The 22298-nt window shown below is 32.7% G+C and overlaps 1 protein-coding gene and 1 non-coding gene across 2 annotated transcripts; one reads left to right on the forward strand and one right to left on the reverse strand.

The window, feature by feature from the left end:
• Window positions 1–3174: 3174 nt before the first annotated feature.
• On the forward strand, window positions 3175–3281 carry LOC140885930 (small nucleolar RNA R71). Its single transcript, XR_012151342.1, has one exon. It is a non-coding gene; the product is annotated as a small nucleolar RNA R71 (small nucleolar RNA).
• An 11827-nt stretch (window positions 3282–15108) lies between these two features.
• LOC140885266 (transcription factor MYB114-like) lies at window positions 15109–19028 on the reverse strand. The gene is made up of 3 exons (XM_073292212.1): window positions 18905–19028; window positions 18682–18811; window positions 15109–15589 (listed from the first exon to the last, which is right to left on the reverse strand). Exons 1-3 carry the CDS (start codon window positions 19026–19028, stop codon window positions 15109–15111), a joined length of 735 nt encoding a protein of 244 aa, XP_073148313.1.
• Between the last annotated feature and the right edge of the window lie 3270 nt (window positions 19029–22298).

A 22298-nucleotide genomic window follows, 5' to 3' on the forward strand; every position in this document is an offset into this window, starting at 1 on the left:
AAATAAATGCATGCAAACTACTAACAAAATAACATCAAAATATGCAAACAAAACACGACTATCAAATACCCCCACACTAAACCTTTGCTCGCCCTCGAGCAAGTTATGCAAAAAAAAATATGCAAACAACAACAAACACATAAGCAAGGACGATCATGCTTAAACTAGCCTCAGAGAAAACCACTTCACTAAAAACAAGTTCAAAGTAACTCTCAATCATCAATGATACACCTTCAGTCGAATGCGAACGTGTGTGTGTGTCATGTTTCCGCAGTTACATGCAACTTCAAAAGACAAAGCTTCAAGACTGTTCGCCGACCTATAACAATTCAGTGTAAGCCTCACAATCCAGAACTCTCCTCTCAACAATCCTCCAACACAACACAACTTCCTTAAGAATAATTACGCACCGTTGGATTTTGCACCCAACATTTTAAAATTCCCAATAATTACCCGCATACTTAGCTATAACTAGATAGGATTCGTATTTCAATCCCCTCGTCTATAGCCCGGATGGAACTACAATCCCATTAGGTCCGAAAACTTAGCTATGAAATAATTAATAGAATTTCATTCACATTCCAAGCCCGGATGGAATCAAAATATTATATATTTTTTTCTCAAAAGATTAACCCCATGTAATCCGCATACTTAGCCACAAACAAGATGAATAGAATTTCAAACATCTCGCTCGCAACCCGGATGGAATTAATTGGTTTCCAAAAATTAATTTTCTTCTTAAAAACCAAAAATTTTAGGTGCGCCCAAGAAAGTATATTCCACATCAAAGAAATCGTCAAAATTCAAGAACTATCATGTTCCACAAACACTTATTGTCGTGCAATGGTCCAACAGACCTCCACAATATCTAATACATCGCTACACTTTACTGGTTCAACATGCGTGTTTGGAATATTCAACAAACAACCTACGGTTTCTCAAATCCAATCAAGAGTTAAAAATTTTCAAAAATTTCATTTTTTTTTTCAACTATCTCATCATAGGCTAAAAATCATCATCCTACTTATGCATACGACACAAACGAATAACGACACAACAAATCGCCAAACTCAATACAATAACAAAACAAAACAAATGCAACAATATGAATACATCCTCCCACACTTAAATGAAGCATTGCCCTCAATGCGTCAAAACACAAAACACAAACAAACAACTCAACACAATGCAATGCAAAAAATGTAAAACGAAACTCCCCTGGTTTAAGTGTTGGCACTGTCCTCTTCAACGTCTGACAGCATCACGGAAGAATCATATTGGAACTTTGTCTGCGGAGGTGGGGCATTCGGGAAACTAAAAACAACAAAAATAAAAAGCCAAAAACAAAATGAAAGAGAAAAACTAACGAAAAGAAAAGAACACTGGGTTGCCTCCCAGTCAGCGCTAAATTTACAGTCAGTCTATAGCTCGACTGCATACTTCTTTTCTTCATGGTGGTTCAAATCTAGTTTTCTTAACCACTTCACCCACTTGCGCAGTTTTTCAGTAATGTCTGTTCTTTGCTTCCTCTGCTTTGATTTCTGGGAGATTACTTTTGATCGATCCGGAGGCAGTTTCGGTTCAACTTTAGATGCCTGCAAATCAGAAGGAAAATTTTTAGCATTAGAATTCTCAGCAGGTCGTACAAAAATCTCCTTAACTTTATCCTCAATGACAAACTTCTTGTGTTCTTGCAACAAGTGATTCATGACATCAAGATTATTAACAACACTTTCACAATCAGAAATTTGCAGGGTATCAAAAATATGAAACTTAACAATCTCCCTATCAAACTCCATAATGAAAGTACCATTATTCACATCTATAACAGACTTTGACGTTTTCAAAAATGGTCTTCCTAGCAAAATTGGACTATTCAAATCATTATTTTTCATATCAAGCACATAGAAATCAGCAGGAAAAACCAAATTACCAACTTGCACAAGAACATCTTCTAACAAACCCCTAGGATAAATAGTAGATTTATCAGCCATTTGAACAACAATTGCAGTTTCAGTCAAAGGCCCAAGATTTAAGGAAGCATAAACAGAGTATGACATGACATTAATAGATGCTCCTAAATCTAGCATGGCCGTATCAAGCTAACTATCTCCTATTTTACATGGAATCGAGAACATACCTGGGTCCTTGCATTTTGTAGGTACCTTTCTTTGAATGACGGCAGAGACCTGTTCTCCCAATTCAACTCTCTTACAACCCTTCAACTTTTGTTTTCTCTTCACAGTACACAACTCTTTTAAAAATTTAGCATAGTGAGGTACTTGTTTGATAGCATCTAACAAAGGAATATTTACCTCACATATACGAAACACTTCATACAACCCCTTAATTCCATCATCTTTTCTAAACTCTTTCAATGCTAAGGGAAAAAAGGCTACAGGTTTATACTCAGAAAAAGGAGGGAACTTACCTCTAGGTGCTTCCTGAATTGTGTCGTCCTCCTCTACCTTGGATTCCTACTCATCTTTGTTCTGTACTGGTTCTTTCACCACTTTTTCATTAACCTTCAACTCCTTTCCACCCCTCAAGGTAATCGCACTCAGTGCCTCCAACCTGTTCACTATGGTTGCCAACTACCCCATTTGAGTGTTCAACTGTTGGATACTTGCTCGAGTTTCCTATTGAAAAGCGGCAGTATTAGTTGGCCTATATGCTTGATTGTGCGGTGGTGCTTGAGTTGCTTGCGGGTTCCCATATCTCAAGTTTGGATGATCCTTCCAACCACGATTGTATGTGTTGGAGTATGGATCATACTTCCATTGTGGCGGTCCGGTAAATCCTCCTGCTGCATTGACTTGCTCAGCCGATCCCTCTTGAAGTGTGGGACACATGTCAGTCGCATGTCCCCTTGCAGTGCAAATTCCACAAACCTTCATATTTTGTCCATTCCCTACAGCCATTTGACACACAAGAGATGTCAGATCAATCAGTTGCTGTTCAAGGGAAGAAACATTTACCTCATTATTCTTTCTTGGCGCAGGATCACTTCTGTTGGTGCCAAATTGCTGAGAATTGGCAGACATACTCTCGATTAGATTCCTTGCTTGTACTGGAGTTTTATCGACGAAAACTCCACCACTGGCCGCATCCACCATGCTCCTGTCATAAGACAACAACCCTTCATAGCAGTATTGAATTAATAAATGTTCACTTATCTGGTGCTGCGGGCAGCTGGCGCATAGTTTCTTGAAACGCTCCCAATACTCATGCAGTGACTCTCCCATCTGCTGCTTGATGCCATAAATTTCCTTTCTGATGTTTGCCGCTCTTGAAGCTGGAAAATATTTCTCTAAGAAAATTCTCTTCTGTGCCGTCCAAGTGGTGATGGATCCAGAAGGTAGGTAGTATATCCAATCCTTTGCAGCGCTCTTCAAAGAGAAAGGAAAGGCTTTGAGTTAGATATGCTCCTCTGTCACTCCATGTGGTTTCATGCTGGTGCATACGACATGGAATTCCATCAAGTGCTTGTGCGGATCCTCACCTGCAAGACCATGAAAAGCAGGAAATAGATGTATCAGTCCAGATTTTAATTCAAAATTAGCATTATTTTCTAGAGTAGGAAAAGTAATGCATAAAGGATGCTGAGTGAGATCAGGAGTGCCAAGTTGTCTCAAACTCAAGTTCGCATTCGCCGCCATATCTTCCTCAGAAATTTCAGTCTTAATTTCGTCCTCTTCTTGCCTCCTACGAGCTTCTCTCCGTCGCTTAAGCAAGGTTCTTTCTATCTCTGGGTCGTATAAAAATTCTTCTTCTTCAGAATATTCACCTGAAAGCATGAACAAACCAGAGTAGCATTAAGAGGAATAATAAAATAAAATAAAATAAACTAAGAACACAATAAATTAACACCGATCCCCGGCAACGGCGCCAAAATTTGGTAGCGCTTAATCGTGTCACGCCCAAATTACCCGACTCACTCAGATAAACAAATAATGCAGTAGTGTGAGTAGGGATCGTTCCCACGAGAAAAGATAAATTTAATGCGTTCTAAATAAATAAAATGGGGGGTTTTGAGGTTGAGATTAACTACTGAAAATTTTAAACAATTAAAATTCACTAACATGCAAGATTGAATAATAAACTTGGAGAAATCAATAAGAGACAAGACTTGGTATCGGTCGACTACACCCTTGATATTCATTCATTCAATCATCGACTCTCTAAAAATAATTGATCTTATTAAATATTCGTCATTGAAAATTCAATTTCCGTTTCACCGTAATTTTAGTTAATTAGAAAACAGCATTCTAAATTAACCCTTACCAATGAATTAACCCGATAACAACAATCTAGATTTAAATCCACGGTAGCATTTAAACTAGTAAAACTGACGAACCTAGACAACACAAACACCAGCAGTTGTATTTAGCCTAGTCAATAATTGATCCTACAATTTAATAAATTCAACAGCAGAAAATATCAAACGTAGTTGCTTCGCAAATTAGATTGTTTAAACAATTACGGATTTGAATTCTAATTTAGCTATCGCTTGCAAAACAAAATCCTAAGATGGTCAATCCTAAAATCTCGCATACAAACATGAAATAATATAGATAAAAAATTGATACTTAATAAAGATTAAACACTACGAATCAAATCTCATGAATAAAATATATCAAGGTTTCGTCTCCCTCAACCAAGTATTAAAAGGTTTAGCTACAACGATTCATCACCAAATTCATAAAAATTCAAAGAAAAGAAGAAAACTAGAGATAGAAATTCAAGAATAAAACCTAGCCTCCAAAGAAATCACCCAAAAGTCTTATAATAATCCTCCAAAATCGGAATTAAGAGTCTAATAAAGGCTAGAGAATAAAATAACAAAGTTTCCAAAATTACTATTTTTTTCCCGACAGACGAGCGCGCTCGATCGCATAAGTACGCACGATCGAGCGCACTATTTTACACGATTCACTGCCCAAAATTCCTTGCGCGCGCTCGATCGCATGAGTTCGTCCGATCGAGCGCGCTATGTTACGCCAACTCTCTGCCTTCATAATTCAACTTCGGCGCTCGATCTCACCAACTCCTCTGCTCGAGCGCATGGAAAACATGACCAAAACTGTCCTCTTGCTTTTCAACTTAAAATCTCCTACACATTAAACCCGGGAGTATGTTATGAAAATAAATGCATGCAAAAGACAAAACTAAGATAAAACATGAACAAACACAAATAAATGCATGCAAACTACTAACAAAATAACATCAAAATATGCAAACAAAACACGACTATCAATCATCCTATATTATATCCTATATTATATCAGATAACCTATGTCCTGTTACCCTAGAGTTGGCCGGATGAAGAAATATGTATAAAAAAACGTGATGTAAACATTTTGTTATGTAAAGCAGTCAATGTTGTACTTGGTGTTACAACACCAGAGACAACACAATGCAACAAAAATTAAAGCATAAATAAATAACACAAGTAAATAATTTTGCACGAGTATAAAAACTCGTGTGGTGTCTTAGGGCTAAATATCACTAGAAAAAGTAAGATCGGTCTTATAAAGCAATACTAGTGATTTACAAAAAGTCAATAAATCCTAAATTTCTCAATCAAATTTGCATCCTAAATAAATTAGAGTAAAACAAATAGATGCAACTCTCATAGCCTAAATTTGAAGAGACAGTAAAGATATGCGAACAAAACTATTCCCACAGTGTTATCTCAGATGTCTTCAATACCAACAACAACACGGGGAGAAGCAACAACGATGAGTGCAAAACGTCTTTAGAAACCTTCAACTTTGTGTCTGCAATTCTTCGATTGATGCTCTGGAAGTCGACGTCTAAAGCTCTATATTTCTTGTGCGTGAAAATCCTCTTTTATAGACTTTAGTCCAAGAAAAAATGATTTTCATAAATAGAGTCATACAAGAATAATGAAACAATTATAATAGGAATAAAACTCTATCATATCAAATCATATCTTGATAATATCATACAAAAATATATATCTATAATATTCCTTATCAAGATATATTTGAACACGGTAAATATCTATCCTATAGATTTTGAATTAATCATAGAATATTTACCAATATACTAACTTGTCTAGAAAAAAAATCACATAATATTTAATATAGTTAAGACCGAGAATCTCAAGAAATTAAAATTTCTTTCAATCTCCCTCTTTTTGCTTTTTGGACAAAACTTAGCACAAGTAAGAATAAACACAAACTCCTTTGAGTTTAAAATACTTCTCCCCCTGAATTGTAAGTCTTCCCCTGAAGGTGTTGTCCCTCATATTGGCAACACCAAGGATAACATGAACCTTAACACTTTGAGATTCTATAATTCATAGAGCACAAGTGAGGTAGAGGAGGTTAGTTTAGTTAAAACATATTAGGGCAATTAAGACACATAACTAGAGCAAAACTGATAAGTGCATTTTATTCACTTAATATATATATGATTTAACTTGACTTTTATGATGTATCGAGTGGATATTATGCGTATTTATTGTTGTTTTGTGAGATGCAAGGATTGGAAGAAAAGTAGTAAGAAAAATCAAAAAGATGAAATACAAAGCAGCAACTTCAGAAAATTATTGGGAATGTTTGAGACATTTAAATCCGATCTCCACCGTTTAAATTAGAGTATAGGATGTTTTCAAGCCGCTGTCAAAATTTCAGCTCAATCGAACATCTAGAACTCAAGTTATGAATTTTTCAAGAAGGCTACGCAGATGGTGAAATGGAAGCTACAGGTAGCGCCTAGGCGCCATTCTGAAGCGCCTAGGCTCTTAGTCTGTTCGAGAGGAAAAAAAATAATATGAACGATCAGCGCCACAATGCCCGAAACTGGCGCTTCAGCGGTGCTGCTGCGAGATAGAAAGTGCAGAATTTTGGAAATTTAAAAGACTCGATCGTCGGGCTTTTATTTGACGGGCTTCGAGGAGCAATAAAAGTGGAAAGAGCCGCACGATTAGAAACATAACACTGACGCCGCACAAGAGCCACACAGAATTTGACAAGAATCTAGGGAATAAGAAGCGGCACCCAAACAATAGAACCACACAACTACGCATTCAAGTAGGCATGAGACACAGATTTAAGACGTGGGAGCGAACGACAAGGGATAATCAAATCACAAGACAAAGGACATTCATCTGGGGACAGAGAATCAACTCTAATCTGTGATTTTTATTATCTGCCTTGATTTATTATGAGATTTTGGAATATGTCTATGTGTTTAATTATTTCATTATAAAATTATTGGTTGTTTCTAGAGATTGACGGATCTTGATTTGATTTTCATGTTTTGAATATTATTTTGCCTACTATTATTTGTTCTAAACAATTTATTTGTGTATTTTTGAACCACCTCCATAGGTCACTCTACCGCCTTCTTATTCAATGTAGTCCGTGAGGTGATCTTTCAAACCTGTCATGTGCCGGGAGCTTTCACTATCAAAGTACCAGTTTTCTGCAGTATTAGCTTTTAAGAAAGTATAAATAACAAAACACTTAACATCAGACTTTGGTACCCAAATTTTCTTTACTGTGGGTCCTTTTTTGTCCGTGTTGTGCTTGGTGTTGTGTAACACGGGAGGCAACACTTGCTTAGACTCCCACAAAAGATAGTCATTTGAGCTTACAACACAATGTCCTTATATATCCAGGTTTGAGACAGTAATGACAAACAAAAGGACACTTCCATTATTTTGGTTTTGGGACAGGAATAGTTTTCGCAGAAATAGGTTTCTTACCTTGAGAAGCGACTGAAGGATGGTTCAAAGGGTTGCTACCTTCCTTCACAAACACTGGTGATTTAGAAAATTCACCAATCTGAAAAACACTTTCTTTAAAACCAAGTCCAAACTTATCATCTTTGCCCATAGTCAAAAGAGAATCAAGTTTGTTCGAACTCAAATTAAATCTGGGAAGAAATGTTTTTTATTTTTCAAGTTTAGTATTCAACAATCCTAATTCCAGGTCTTTCTTGCTCATGAGAACTTTCAGTCTAGCCACAACATCTTTCAATTCAGCATTCTCTTTAGAGACAGTTGTGTTTAACTGTTCCTCTTGATCCAATCACTGTACAACTCCTCATAGAGTTTTCTTACCTTCCAGCAAAGCAGTAAAAGATATAAGGTCTACCTGCTCACTCTTTTCCCGTTCTTCCTCAGAATCCTTATCACTCAGGGAGGTGTTCATACCTTTTCGAAGACGATTGGCACATTCATTTGCATAATTCTCATATCCCTTACATTTCCTGCATTAAACATTATCAAAAATCTTATTGGAGGACTGATTCTTACTCTCATACTTCGGTCGTGGTCCTCGAGTAGTAGCTGGTTTTTTAGGCTTCTCAGATGTAGGTAGACTAGGAAATTTTGAAGGTTGTGCACTTTTATCACTTTTCTTATTTTCTCTCATCACCTAAGGTAATTACCAAATTTTTTTGTGATTAAGGTAATTGAATCATCTCCCAAATCAGATTCCTTCACTTCCTGCTTCATCTCAGAAAAATCATTGTAAGTATCATTAGAAACTTGAAAAACAATAGACTTACCTTTATAATCATCTTCTACTTCCATCTTCATCTCATATGTGCGAAGAGAACTTATTAACTCATCCAAACCCATTATAGACGTATCCTTAGATTCTTCTATAGCACAGATCTTAGTGTGAAACTTTTTTGGGACAGAACGAAGTACTTTTCACACAAGTCGTTCGTTGGAGATAGGATCACCGAGAACATATTCTTCATTAGTAAGGTTCTTCAATCTAGTATTGTATTTCATGATGGTCTCATTTTTCTTCATTCTCAATTTCTCAAACTTCGAAGTTAGTAGATGCATCCTTGTCTTCTTAACACTTGTCGAGCCCTCACAATGAGTCTGAAGTTTGTCCCAAGCATCCTGAGCAGAGACACAAGTACAAATCAGATTAAACACGTTCATATCAATAGAGGTAAAAATAGTATTAATTAATAGCTTTAGAATTAAAATTAGCGTATGAGATTTCATCAGTCGTCCATTGTGCTCTTGGTTTGGGTCCACCACCTTCTTCATCTCTCATTGGTGGTGACCAACCATTAAGAACACGTTGCTAAGTCCTGGAATCAATAGATTGTATGTATATGCTCATCTTCAGTTTCCATGGGCCGTAATTTGTCCCATCCAAAATTAGTGGACGAATTGCAACATTGGAGTACGGAGTATCCATAACAAACCTGTAACAATAATCAGGAACTCACTTAGTAAAGTCAAGTGGTGGCTCTGATGCCACGTAAAAAAACGCGATGTACGCAGTTTGTTATGTAAAACAGTCAGTGTTGTACTTGGTGTTACAACACCAGAGACAACACAGTGCAGCGAAAATTAAAGCGTAAATAAATAACACAAGTAAATAATTTTGCACGAGTATAAAAACTCGTGCGGGTGCCTTAGAGCTAAATATCACTAAAAAAAATAAGATCAGTCTTACAAAGCAATACTAATGATTTTACGAAAAGTCAATAAATCCTAAATTTTTGAACAAGTTGAGAAATCAAATTTTCATCCTAAATAAATCAAAGTAAAACAAATAAATGCAACTCTCGTAGCCTAAATTTGAAGAGACGGTAAAGATCTTCGAACAACACTATTTCCACAGTGTTGTCTCAGATGTCTTCAACACCAACGGCAACACGGGTACAAACAATAACGATTATTGCAAAACGTCTTCAGAAACCTTCACCTTCGTGTCTAAAATTCTTCGATTGATGCTCTGGAAGTCGACGTCTAAAGCTCTATCTTTATTGTGCGTGAAAATCCACTTTTATAGACTTGAGTCCAAGAAAAGCTGATTTCCATATCAAATCATATCTTGATAATATCATACAAGCATATATATCTATAATATTCCTTATCAAGATATATTTGAACACGATAAATATCTATCCTATAGATTTCAAATTATTAATTATAAAATATTTACCATTCTACTAACTTGTCTGAAAAGCAAAATCACACAATATTCAATATAATTAAGGCTGAGAATCTCAAAAAATTAAAATTTCTTTCAATGTATAACCAAAAGGTTATTTAATATCATGAAAACATAAACCCCAATTTATCTCTTAACATATTGTATAATTTTTTTTGTTATTATTATTGATTTTTATACGTCCACACTTTCCCACACGTACACATATATTTTTATTATGATTATTTAATGATTTGAAGCCTTTTATAACATAAATAATACATTAGAACATTGGGTTTTTTTTTTTTTTTTTGATGGCAGAACATTGGTATTTTGAAATCAAGGGACAACAACTGCAGGCATTCAAATAAATGAATAATTATGGAGCCACGTGCTGGTCTCTTCGCCAACTGACATATATTGTTCTAACACAAACACGTCTCGATTAGTATACCCACGAACATCCTAACCCAAAATATTTAAATAAAAATATCAAAAACCCAAAGTTGATATATGTCGTCATGACTAGTCGATTTACGTATCCTCTACTTACCTTTTCTATGTTTATTATATATGTATGAATGTGTTTCAATATCATTTTATATATAGAATGATTCCATGAAAAGGTGCACCAATGATAGATTGAAATTAAAACAGACCAAAAGATCGAGAATTAAATATTAGCGCACCAATAGACGTGTCTGACAAGTTAGTCAACTAAAGTCAAAGCAAGATGGGTCGGTGAGGCAAAAGAGTGAAAAAAAAAAAAAAAAAGTACATGGATTTGATTGCGTGCACATTGATGTGCAAAATTTTTGTGATCCATTACTAATCCACCACAACCCACCATTAGATGGGGCGGCTCACTAGGTGAGTTGTGAAATTACCAATCCAACCCCCTAGGCACCTATTTTGTATGGTGGAATGAGTCAACCCGACGGGCCAAGCTCATTTGACACTTTTTATTAAGGGAGAACAGTCGGATACTAAACCAAATATCACAAATATATATATATATATATATATATATATATATATATATATATATATTCATATAAAAAATTCAAAATATAATAATGAAATTTAAATAATATTTTAAAATTTCAAATTTAACTAATTGACCCCTAAGACTTAATATTTTCTGAATTTATTTTAATAATATTTTTAGAAATTTGTTATTCTAATAATAACTCCATTCGATAAGTTAAGAAATATATCCTTTTCAATATAAAAAATTAAAATATATTTCATTTAACTATATTTTTTCTCATTCGAAAATGATTTTTAATAATTTTCATAGCAGAAAATATTCTAAAAATTACAATGACTGCCACCGATAAAATCAAAACCAATGTCAGAAGCTTATAAGCTAATGAATAAGTCGTATCTCTTCTTGTTTAAAAAATTAAAACCTGACTGTTTTTAGGTTTGAAAAATATAGTGCTTGGACCTCAATTTTTTTTTAAAATTTTAAATAATGGAGCTTAGCTTAAATTTTCTGGCCCTTTAGTGGATCCGCCAATGGTTGTTGCTCCCCGTCCCTTCAGCTTTGCTCCATCTCGATTATGCTATCATTCAAATATTTAATAATAGTTTTTTTTAAAAAAAATGATTTGTCCACACCGTCTCCTCCCATCATCTTAACCTCCGATACAGTTCAATAAAAATTCTTATATTAATGTAAAACAAAAAAAAAGTGATATGCACATAATACAAATATAATAATGATAACTCTTTTATAAATATACATCAAATACTATAATTGTATTGTTTTTTTATAACTAATCATTTCAAAAGTTATTTTCGCATATCTTAATTGAATTTCCTGACTTCGTCTTGGGTTATAACAATCAAATGAGTGTGGGGATCTCACAAAATGTCTTGTCCCGGCCCGCAACACGTCTGACGGTCCTCTTGTGAAGTATATATATCCATCCTCAAGACTTATTATTCAAAACCAGGGTCGATCCTAATAATTTTTGGGCCTGAGTTTAACTTTAAAAAGAGACCCCTAAATCATAATGTGCGTTCATATTCTTTTAAACTAATAACAAATTTTTCGATTTAAACAATGCGCAATAGTCAAAATATTTCTATTATAATTGAATAATAAGATCAAGCATGTACAAAATGATCACTATAAAACAACTCGTCTGATATTTTGGAGCTAACATATTAATCAAATTGTTCAGTAAATTTTTTCTCAATTAATAACATAACCAATTCATTCAATCTTTTCTTATGACATGGTTTATTGAGGAAATGTTTTGATGAACTTTAAATTTGAGAAACTTTGTTTTGCACTTACTACTGTAACAAGTATAGTAGTCAACAAAATTTTATAAGCAATGTGAGCATTTGAAAAATATTAATCTTCAAGTAATTCACTACATCAATCGTCGATTTTGTTTCTCTTAGTAATGAGAACTTCAAGAATGTCAACTACGAAAATATATTTTTATTCATCGTCCTCATTAATATCAGAACCCCTATGAGTCAATAATATGTTTTTATATTGGTTCAATTACACTAGTACTATATAATAAATTTAGGGAATAGGAAATGTTTTTTGTTTATATTGGGCACATGAAAAATAATTTATATTGGGAAAAAATTATAAAGAGACCTAAGATAAATAAATTTATCAATAGGCCCAAAAATAATAAAAAAGTTTATACTAGGCAGTTGACAAAGGAAAAATAGCTTTTTGTGATATGAATAAAAAAAAACCAAGAATAATAAATTTATATTGGATCAATTTGCAATTTTATATAATAATGTTTTTTTTTTTCAAAATTATGAGCTCCCAAATAAAATGGGGCCGATTCGAAGGACTGTTATGTCTCCAAATAACAACGGCCCTATTCAAAACATTTTTCACCATTAGTGAAAATTGAAATCAGACATTAATTGCCACAGATTTATTGTCCGATAAATGGACATCAATATATATATATATCGACGACTGGGGACTCTGCTGCATTTATTAAACTTTTTTGATAATCACAGAATCTGCCAATATTTAATAACTACGACATAAATGTCCTGGCCACGCACATTGACTCACTACAATAATTGCATATATATAATGTAGAAAACTCTATAGTGAAAAGTGTTGCTTCAAAAATTATCCAAATTTATGTCCAAAACTCGTGCAAGTGTTTCGAAAATTGTGGAGGTTCGTTTTGAGATATAAAGCTGCTATTTACGTATCAAAATATATAAATTTGTCCTAATTATTTTTTTTTCCAAAAAAAAAAAAGAAGATAAATTCGATCGGGATCGGTGAATATATAAATTTATCCTTGTATTTTTGAATAATGATTCAATATGCAAAAAAAGAAATTGAGAAGTTGGACGATTGTAATAATGAATGTTGCAGCGGAGTTCAGACTTCAGACCCCTTTGGGCGGACGGATCTTGCTATGTTTGGACTTAAAATCCACAACCCAAATCCACTCCAGCCTATTTTGGCTCAAAATTTTGATTGGGCTGATTTGAACTTCAACTATTGCACAAAAAAAAAAAACTAAAGAAATATTACTCAAAACAAATATAAGGAATACAAAAGATAAATCGGCAAATATTACCGGAACATTTTTGCATTTCAAAAGGGATATGATTATTTTAACTGAAGTTGTTTTCAGACTTTAGCGACAAAAATGAAAATTTTTGGTACCTAGAATTAATGTTTCGGGCCAGGGAGTAATCCACCTGACAAATCCGACCCGATGATCTGATGGTGGCATAATCAATGATTTTTTTTTTATATATAAAAAAATATTGGATGAAATATTTAGATACAAAATATGTACATCTTCCGATATACCAATTAGATTTAGAAAATTGGATGCCTTCGTTCAAAATTAACTATCCTAGCGAAATTCCCAAAATTTAGTTTTCTACCAACCAAGGTAATTATTAGTAAATGAACGAGTGCTCTGTACTACTGCCCGACAAATTTATATTTGCAAGATGGGGAAAATTGCAAATTTAGTCATGTATGTTTGTCACTTTGCGATTTTGGTTTTTTATGTTTTTACATTTCAGTTTTAGTCCTGCATGTTCTGATTTTTTGCAATTTCGGTCCTTTTTATTAAAAAATGCTTACGTTGGCTTGTACACGTCAGCTTCACATCAGCACTGAATTGATGCCACATCAGCGCCACATCGAAAAAAGTACTAAAATTGCCAAAAAATAAAGATAACGGACTAAAACTGAAATCTGAAAATATAAAGGACTGAAATCACAAAGTGACAAACATAGAGAACCAAAAAAGTAATTTTTCCTCGCAAGATGCGTCAATTCAACTCATATGTATAATAATATACTATGAAGAGTAATAATTTTATGATAAAAATACATTTTTTCATGAGTCGGATCAAATAGGAGATCCATCGTATAAAATCGATCCGTGGAACCGTCTCATAGTACGTAGCTTTTGTGTAACATTGTAAATTAGTAGATTTTTTTTTGTAAGACGGTCTTGTAGAACTATACCCTTGAGACGGGTCAACCTGATTCATATCTATATATGATGAAAAATATTTTTTTTTTCATTTGTTAAGTCGTGATTAATGAAACTATTTTATAGGATTTTTTGTGTGATAATTATTCCTCACACCCACTGCATGTACACGTTGGTTACTGGTTTATGTTAAAGGGAAGACAATTAAAACGATTGCCTAAAAGAGAATATATAGGATCTCTACATAAATGGATTTGTTCAATCCTTACATGCACTATGTTTGATTAAATAGAAAATGAGATTGGGAATTTGGAGTTTTAACTAGACGGACCAATTTAAAATTTAAATCAAGGAACCGCTTATCAATTTATTTACTCTCGATGTATCTTTTTATTTCTAATATTCTTTAATTTTTTATTTACGTTGTTTTTTTCATTATGTTGCATATTCATCGCGCGTGCATTGATAGCTAGTACATAATAAAATGTGTGAATTTACCATAAATAATTTCAAGGATATCATATTTTATTAAGCTTGAAAAAATGAATATAAAAAATGGATGAGGTTGATATACAAAGTTGATATTAAAAACAATTACAAATACTTAAAAATCATATTTCTATAGTTTCAAATCCATTTTTTTCATGGCACCAAACGTAATGTTAAAGCATATTCTCACCATTTCCAAACCCTAATAGTTACCAAACCTCTTCGTCGAATTCGAAATCATCTGCCAATTCATTTGGTGGAATAGAATGATCATTCCCATTGTCCATTAATCCCGCAGGATTGATTTGTCCACTCCATAATCCCTCTTCCTCCCCTTTATCATCCAAAAACGGGATATCTTTCCCTAACTCATCCTCACTTGTATCAAGCAAATTGCTCCACCAACGAATACATTCATCGGCTTCTAGCGTAGGTGACGACGATGATGCATTAACGAAAGAAGATGGCTGTAATTTATTATTTTTTTGGCTGTGATTTGTTATCGGCCTGTTCTGGATCGTTGGATTATAAGAAAACGAACGAGGTCGCGGCCGTAGGATGTTTGCCTTTGTGATCCCTTTCTGGATTGGTTGTCCATTTCCTCCTATTCTTTTCTCAATCCATGTGTTCCAAAAGTTCTTTACGTCGTTGGCTGTTCTTCCGGGGATTCTTCCGGCAATCAACGACCATCTGATTCAGATCATTTGAAGTCAAGAAAATTGATCAGCCACCAGTTTTTAGGAGACATTTAGATGTAGTTGAACGAGAGATCCATTTTTAAACCACATACTTCAATGCATATCATATATATGATACGTGATTATATTCGTTTTTACATGGGTCTTTGCTTTAATAATATAGTATGTTAGGATAAAATTAGGTTTTTGGTCATGTAACTTGTACGGTTTTTCACTTTTACTTATATAAATTTTATTTTGTTTCAATTTTGATCCTATTTTGACCCGAGTCATCAAGTTGTCATTAAAAAATGAAAAACAATAAAAATTATAGGGAAAAATTTAAAATATATATATATATATATATATATATATATATATACAAGATATAGGAATAAAAAAATATTCACTACGACCAAAAATAGAGAAAAAAATATGTAAGTTATATGACAAAAAATATGATTTTTTTCCATGGTTTAAACTTTAAATAAACTAACTTGCCTTATTTTCCAATTTTTCTCTTGTTCATCAGAGTACTGATATGAGATGTAAAATGATGACATTGTACGCAACATTGTTCACATATTCAATGTCATGTCTGAAGTCGACCATCAATGGATGGCGTATCAGATTGAGTCGATTGAAATAATGTATTATGCGGATGTACATTTCTAGCGGGCATGATACATATCGAAAAATATGTTTTCTGACTAAAGTACTGTTTGTCCAACGCCCAGATTCGATGACTGTATTCACTGTATCAAGACGAGTCTTTCCAGCGTGCTTATGTCCTCACTCACAGGCATCCTGAAAAACTTCCTAGAGGATCACCCATCCTATTATGGTCCTAAGTCAAGCACGCTTAACTTTGGAGTTCTTATGTGATAAGCTCACGAAAAGAAGATGCATCTTCGTGATATGAGTAGTACATATCAAATCTTTTGTATCTCCCATTTCGGTATGAGATCGGTTCATTTTGTTAAAAATTAGACTTGGAGGGTGTTTGGCAGAGCTTAAAAGCTCTTTCAAACAGCTTATAAGCTATTTTAGAGTTTTTAAGCTCTGAAAATGTGTTTGGTAAATTTTTTTTAAAAACATCTTATAAGCTGTCAAAATAAGCTGTTTGACAGCTTATAAGCTGTTTTTAAAAAAGTAAGGGGGGAGGTACTTTTTTAAAAAAGATCTTATTTTAATATTCCATATCTCTAAAATATCCTTGAATATTTTAATAAATCTCTATCTTATCCTCCACTTATTAAATATTAAATATTATTTTAAAAAAAATTACAAATCACATAAATTTTTCTAAAAATAAAAAATTAAAACAATTTTATTTTTTAATATAGGTTTATTCTAAAACTATTTTCGTATGTTTGGACCTAACTCACCTCAAAAGCTAGCTCAAGAGATGAGAGTTGTCATTGTCTATATAAAGGGCTCACATGTTATTTAACCAACCGATGTGGGACACAAATTAATACACCAACACACCCCTCTCACGCCCAAGAATGAAACGACTGGAGCGTGGAGATATTAACGGGTGACCAACTATGAGGTCAACTATGGGTCGTCCAACACATAACGGTGGAACCCGGGCTCTGATACCATGTTACTAATTAGACTTGGACCTAACTCACCTCAAAAGCTAGCGCAAGAGGTGAGAGTTGCTCTTGTCTATATAAAGGGCTCATATGTTATTTAACCAACCGATGTGGGACACAAATTAATACAACACATTCATGCCACCGTCACCCATTCATTAGTGGGGTTTTCATTTTTTTAGGTATTAACCACCCATATTGCGGACCATGTACCGTCCTATGACATTTGTCATAGTTTGAGATTATTTTCTTAAAACAACAGTTTTTGAACATTTTTTTTGGATTTCTTTAAAAAAAAAAATTTAGAGCCAGTTTGGATACAGAGCTGTGTCTTAAAAAAACATTTAAATAAGTTCAGTTTTTTTTAATACTTCTATTTAAATACCAAATGTGATTTTGGTGTTTGGATAAAATTTGAAAAATATTTTTATTTAAAATTTTAAATATAGTTAGAAGAAAAAACCCAAAAAGTTTGAAATTTTAACTTTTAAAGAACCATTTTTTAAGTGTTTTTTCCCCCAAAATAGCATTTGTGTTAAGATATGTTCCACGTTAGTTTTATAAAGTTCGTGGGAGTTCAACATATGGTTTTGTAGAACCTTCTCCCCCTTGCACTGGTCTTGGATAATCCTCCCTAATTAATGAGCTAGCTTTTAGGGTTGAGTTTGTCCGAGTCCGTTTCTTAACATTTTGTAACCAAAAACCAATTTTTAAGAAAAGTAGTGCATGTAATTTTTTTTTTTTAAAAAAAATGTTTTTATCCTTTTAAACTTTTCCGACCAAACGAGCTATTCTTAAGATTTAAAAAAGCTCAAAACTGTTTTTTCAGCAATCCAAACACCTTCTAAAAGTTGGATCAGATAACAAAAATGACACACGAATCAGATATCAGATCCATGTGCATCCTTTATATGAATGCTATTTATCAAATTCATGAATTCCAAGTTCTTATGAACAATATTGCATGTATATGTTTCAAATTCTTGTTCTGCATAGCTTTTGTGTTAAGATATGTCTCATGTGAGTTTATAAAGTTCTTGGGAGTTCAATATATGGTTTTGAAAAACCCTCCTCCTTGAGCTGGTCTTGGATAACCTTCTCCCATTGAGATAGCTTTTAAGGTTGAGTTATGTCCAAGTCCATTTCATAACATTTTCTAACCAAAAGCAACAATTTTTAAGAAAAGTACATTTTTTTTAAAAAAAATTGTTTTTATCCTTTTAACTTTTCCGACCAAATTAAACGAGCTACTCTTAAGATTTAAAAAAGCTCAAAAGTTTTTTTTTCAGCAATCCCAAACACCTTCTAAAAGTTGGATCAGATAAAAAAAAATGAGACACGAATCAAATATTAGATCCATGTGCATGCTTTATACGCATGAAATTTATCAAATTCATGATTCCAAGTTCTTATGAACAAGTGCATGTATATGGTTCAAATTCTTGATCTGCTAGCTAAAATTGAACTAAACAATAGATCAGATAACGTACGTAGAAAAACTTGCCTGTTGCCCAGGAGCTTATGAAGCCTCATCAAGAGATCGATCTCGTCTTGCGAAAAGTGGCCTCTTGTGATATTTGGCCTGAGATAGTTTATCCATCTCAACCTGCAACTCTTCCTGCATCTGTTCAACCCTGAAAATTAAATTAAGAAGCTCTTTTGACAAACACATTCGAGATCGATCTGAAATTATTCCAAGGAAAAATGTAATAATAAAAATAAATCACCTGCTCTAAGTGGGACAAGATGCCACTTTTCTGCTCCAAACTGTTCGATACAATTCTTCAGCTGAGCGTCTTCTTCTTTAGACCATGCACCTTTTCTAACACCAGATGAATTGGCACTTTCCATCTTGATTTATCTTTTTCAATGTTTCATTATATATTGAGACACACACACACACAAAAAAAAAAAAAAGCAAAAAAATAAATAAAATAGAAGAGTGAGAGAGAAAGGAAAGAGACTAAGAGAGAAAAGACAAATTCAAATGATTAATTATGTATATATAATAGTTGGACGTATAACTATTGGCACATCGAATTACTGACCACACATACGATACTTAAGTGAAGGCAATATCCGACCGACTTTTAGGACAGAACTACTTAAAATCACAAAATTTATACAAAATGGTATTAAAAAATTCTGAGAGAGATTTGGGGTGACTACCACTCAGATCACTGTGGTTTACACCTAGTTTGTGGCAAAAAATAAATAGCGGAGTCAAGATTAAAAACTTACTCGAGTTAAAATTTTAAATTTTGAAATCTTTTAATATTTTGAATTTAATCACTCGAACTAATATCAAATTCATTGAATACAAAATTAACATTTAACCACAGAAAACAGAAAATTACTTTGGTTTTTTTTGAAAAAAAAATCCATTATTAAAAATATATTAATATAAATATCGTAAATAATATGGATACACAAATAATAACGATTATTATATTTGTGCATAAAAAATTCTTAATTTAACACTACGTAAAATAAGAAAAAAAATCATAACTGTGATTCTAAAATAAATTACCTAAAAATATGAGCAACCAAGGTATAAATACAAGAGTTTTCAATTCTTCTACGATAAATAGAGGTAAATTAGACGTAAGTTACACTCAAGATGACATTTTTCCTTTTCAAGGTAATATATAATAAAACAATAAAAGAAATGGGATTATATTCAAGGGTGAATTAAATATAATATATATCATATTTTTTTAAAAAAAATGTGTGTAAAAAAATTTAATATCCTTAATATGTGAGTCCATGGTCCTAGACGGCACTTTCAGAATTATTTTTTAAAAAATATAAAAAATGAATTTTAAAAAATATGATCCTTTCTGTTAGAATCCGTGATCTCGTACCATATATTTAGTATTAGGAAATTTTATGAATTAAAAACTGATAATTGATTCCTAAAAATTTTTCTAAGAACCATCTTATAAAGGTTGATAGAATGCAGGGATGACAATGGGTCGGGTCTAAACTCGGCCCGCATCAAACCCAGCCCGGCGGGGCGGGTCCAGACCCGGCCAAGCGGGTCCATATGCGGGTTCGGACCGGGTCTCGGGTTTGGCTGGACCCGTCCCGCCAAAAATTATATATTAATATATAAATATAAAATATATATGTATATATATAAATAATATATAATAATATTTTTATATTATATAATCAATATTTTATTCATGATTTGAGTTTATAATATTTTTGGGTTGAAATAATTTTAATATATCATGATATTTTTAATATAAAAATATATTATTATAAAATTTTTTAAGTTTTTAATTATTAATTAAATAAAAAATAATACATTTTAACTTGTGAGAATATTTTTTGTCCTAAATATTATTAATAAAAATTTGAAAAATAAATTTAATGATTTTTTTATTAATTTTTTAACTTATTTAAATTTTTTATTTAATAAAATTTAAATTATCTAAAATTTGGCGGATCCAACAGGTCTAACCCAAATTGAACCCGCCGAGTTCACGGGGCGGGTCGTGTCGGGTCCAAGAGAAGGCGGGCGGGTCTCGGATTTGCCCAAACCCGTCCCAAACCGACCCAGTGCCATTCCTACTAGAATGACTTCATTAATGATGTTATCACGAACTCTGCGAATATTTCAGAAACCAAATCCAAGGCGCGTTACGTGCACCGTTGTTTTTGTAAGAAATTATTTGCTCTAAGAATGACGATGTATTTGGACTAAAAAAATATTTCTACAGGATACAATGTACTTCCAATAATGTTATTATTTTCTAGGAAAAAATATTTCTTGGTATTGAACTTGTTTGATTTTGGTTTTGGCTCACTAAGTTTTCAAAGTTTTGTTTTGGTATAAATTTTAATTTTTGCTACTTTAGTCTAATTATGATGTTTAATCAAAAAATATGACAGACTTGAAAACACAAGACTTGAATACACAAAAAAACTTCTGTGAGATGGTCTTACAGGTCAATTTTATGAGATGAATATCTTATTTAGATCACATAAAATTATTTTTTATTGTAAATATTGACATGGTTGACCCGTATCATGGATAAAGATCCATAACACCGTTTCAAAATATATTTATTAATATAATTGATGACTTGTCGAATGTCACGTTAACAATTGAACCCCAGCACGCGCACTTAAAAATACCTTGAATTGTCAAACTTGATATTTGAAATTTTGTAAATTATTGATATAATACAACAATATCCAAGAAATAATATTTCGAGAGGAAAAATTTCTATATGAAAATGATAGAATTATTCTGTACAAACTCTCTTCTCTTTTCACACACACAAAAAAATATTTTATTTATTTTTTATATTTTGCTAATACTCTCAACCAAAAGAAACATTTCAATTAATTGTGCATTTTAATATAATTGATTAGAATTTAAACCAATGACACAATCCTCGCAAACTAATATATACCATCGAGTTATGTCACATACAATGAAATAAAAATACAAAAAGTCCCATAAAGCAATCTCATTAATCAATTTTATTACATATCTTTTATTCGACTCCACACATAAACATTATTGTTTTTTATGTCAAAATTATTATTTTTTATTGTAAATATGCGTCGATACGAACCGTTTCACGGATCTAGATCCATGATATCATCTAATAGAAAACCTTACTCTTAATTAATAGATAAGTATGAAAATTTGGAAATGTTTTATATCTATATATATTAAAATTAATTAAATCTTAGCTTAAGAAGCAGCTTATTTAACTAATAAAATTCCAATTTCAAAAAGAAAAATGTTTTACAGAATTGTCTTTAATTTGTTTGACTATTATATTTATTTTAAGTTTGTGATTAGACATGCCACAAATCAACTAGACGCGCTTGATGTGACAAAAGTAAAGTTTAATGAGCCATTTATATATTTAAGAAATGACTATGATTATTTAGCTGCAGTCACCATCTTCACTGTACTTTTTGTAATTAGTTCGTCGTACCCTACAACTTTCACTTTTATTGTTATTATTACTCATTTTCGTTGAGCACATTTCACTGACTTTCGTTACATTACATTTATTATTAGGATAATGTTCATAAATTAGTTTGAACTTTAACGTTGATATAGCAAAAAATTGATATTACTCGATTGGAGAT

This window comes from Henckelia pumila, chromosome 2, assembly GCF_033568475.1.
Source record: "Henckelia pumila isolate YLH828 chromosome 2, ASM3356847v2, whole genome shotgun sequence".
In the NCBI taxonomy this organism is placed as follows: Eukaryota; Viridiplantae; Streptophyta; class Magnoliopsida; order Lamiales; family Gesneriaceae; genus Henckelia; species Henckelia pumila.

What these genes read in the sequence shown, in the direction of transcription:
- LOC140885266 (XM_073292212.1), bottom strand. Translation starts at nt 19,028, where the DNA reads ATGGAAAGTGCCAATTCATCTGGTGTTAGAAAAGGTGCATGGTCTAAA. An exon ending in TCTTGTCCCACTTAGAGCAG is followed by an intron (nt 18,812 to 18,904) that starts GTGATTTATTTT and finishes TTTAATTTTCAG; the next exon opens with GGTTGAACAGATGCAGGAAG. An exon ending in CATAAGCTCCTGGGCAACAG is followed by an intron (nt 15,590 to 18,681) that starts GCAAGTTTTTCT and finishes GATCTGAATCAG; the next exon opens with ATGGTCGTTGATTGCCGGAA.